This window comes from Pteropus alecto, unplaced genomic scaffold, assembly GCF_000325575.1.
Source record: "Pteropus alecto unplaced genomic scaffold, ASM32557v1 scaffold68, whole genome shotgun sequence".
NCBI lineage: Eukaryota > Metazoa > Chordata > Mammalia > Chiroptera > Pteropodidae > Pteropus > Pteropus alecto.
The window spans coordinates 9,178,786-9,180,866 of NW_006441386.1; the positions used below are offsets into that span (position 1 = coordinate 9,178,786).

A 2,081-nucleotide genomic window follows, 5' to 3' on the forward strand; every position below is an offset into this window, starting at 1 on the left:
TTCAAAGCCTCCCTTGACCCCCTACAAACCCTATTACCTCTTCACCCCTGTCCCTGGTCCTGACATGGTCCCAAGGCTGCTGGGCCCTGAGCTACTCCCTCCCTTACTGACATTTCCCTGACCTTCCTCGGGTACCACCGCAGCACACACACACCTCTCCCTTGAGCCCCCAGCCTGCAAGGAACCACTGAACTGGCTAGGCCAGTGCCGAAGCTTCTCAGAGGAGGAGAATGATCACTGGCTGAGGAAGGCAGGCCCAATGAACCCTCTACTACCTCTTACCCCTGTCTGGTCCACATTCTCCCCAGAGCAGTGTAGATATGGTGGCCAGATGCATGGAGCTGGGTCCTGGGAAGGTCATTTCTGAGCATGCCTGGACTAATGAGCTGGGATTCTGTGCTTGGACACGGCCTCTGGGTAGGCCCTCCCTGAGTCAGGCAAAGGCAGAGGGAGTGATTGCAGGCTTGACAGCTGGCAGTCTAGGATTTCTCACATGTGGGACCAAGGAAGGCGCCAAGTGCCAGGTGTCCTCCCCAAACTAGTATTCACTTTGATTGGGGGTGTAGCCTGAGCCTGATCTCTCTCGTGCTTTCCACCACCCTCTGAATCTGCCACTTTCCTGTGGAGCCTCACAGCTTACAGAGCTCTCTCATTTTGTCTTATGTGGCAAAGGCGTGATGAGGCCCCAGTTGCTAGGCTTGTTACAGAAGTAGGGCTGCCCCATGAATGGGAAGATAAGTGGGCAGGGAAGTATGTGTTTAGTTTCTGTATCAAGTGGGTCTCTGTCTGCCAGTGGCCAGCGGGGGAAGTATTCCTGGTGACCTAGGAACAGGTGAGGAGCCAGAGAAAGCGACTGTGGGCCGATAAAGGGTAGGTCCCCTGCCTCTGAGTGTCAACTCTGGATGGGGGGCATCAGCATTTCATTCCCAGGCCAGCTCAAAGAGCCCTGTCATAGGGACACCAGGTCAGACCACAGGGCCATTTCTCAGGTTGAAGCCCCATAAACCCTGCCTGTTGTTCTAGGACATGGTGGGATTTGAATATGGACTACCCTGCTTGGGGCCACCAGATCCTCAATCCTGTCTTCTCACCAGGTGTCCCTCAAAAGGACTGCAGGGCCAGGAGTCCCCTGCCAGTCCCAGGAACCCCCTGTATCTGCAGGAGTGGAGGCAAGGAACAAGAGAGAGATCACCCATGCTGAGACCTGTCCCGCCTCCAATTCTAACCTGGCCCCTGCCTCCCAGGGGTTGAAATTGCCTCTTAACCTCCCAAAGAAGAAAAGGCCTAGCCAAGATCCCAGATAAACCATTTTTGTTGACTTAGTTATCAACATCACCTGGGAGGGCTGGGAACTTGAAAACAGGAAACAACCTGGGATGGGGTTTTGTTACCTCTCTCACACACACACACGTACCCACACATATCCACACGAGCACACACACTGACCACATCCGCAGCAAGTGGGCCCTGGCTGAGTATGTGTGGCGACACTTATTGGAGGCCTAATAAGATGTGCAGACAATGGGTGCCCAGGACACAGAAACCAACAGAAGAGGGTAGTGCCAGAAGCCTGGGCAGGGAGGAAGGCCAAGTGAACGCTTTCACTGAACTCCTAAACACCCCTCCATGGCTCTGGGCCCCAGAGGGTCAAGGAAAGGGCTAAGGTTGGGGCCTGTGTGGGGAGGCCTCTCTCCTGCCTGAGCATAAAGTCCATTCTCGACAGAGACAAAACTACTTCGAGCAGAGGTTGGCAGAGGTGCCCAAGGGGCTGGTTGCTGTGCTGCATGGATGGGGAGCCGCACCCACCTAGACAGGGGCCGGGGCTGGAGAACTGTGTCCAGAGCTGCTGGGCAGTAGTTGGTGGTGACGGTGGCATAGGGCATGTGGAGAGAGGCCAGGGAGGCCTGGCCAGCTGCCTGCAGGGGTGATGGGGAAAGAGGCCCAGGTGAGGTTCCGTCTCACAGCCCCCAGCTCCAGCCCACTCTGTTCCCAAAGTGACTCCTGATCCTCACCCTTGCTTGTGTCTGTGTCTGGAGGCTGCTGAGAGGTGGCTGAAGCTTCGTGACAGACCTGGGAAAGAG

At 56.0% G+C, this 2,081-nt stretch overlaps 1 protein-coding gene across 1 annotated transcript in view; it reads right to left on the reverse strand.

Annotated features, from left to right (window-relative positions):
• Positions 1 to 1,214: 1,214 nt before the first annotated feature.
• Positions 1,215 to 2,081, reverse strand: part of PVRIG (PVR related immunoglobulin domain containing) — a 1,829-nt gene continuing 962 nt past the window's right edge. The window contains 2 exon segments of the mRNA XM_006918629.1: positions 1,215 to 1,916; positions 2,013 to 2,070. Of these exon segments, the coding sequence (XP_006918691.1) occupies positions 1,602 to 1,916; positions 2,013 to 2,070 (373 nt within the window). The 3' untranslated portion in view covers positions 1,215 to 1,601.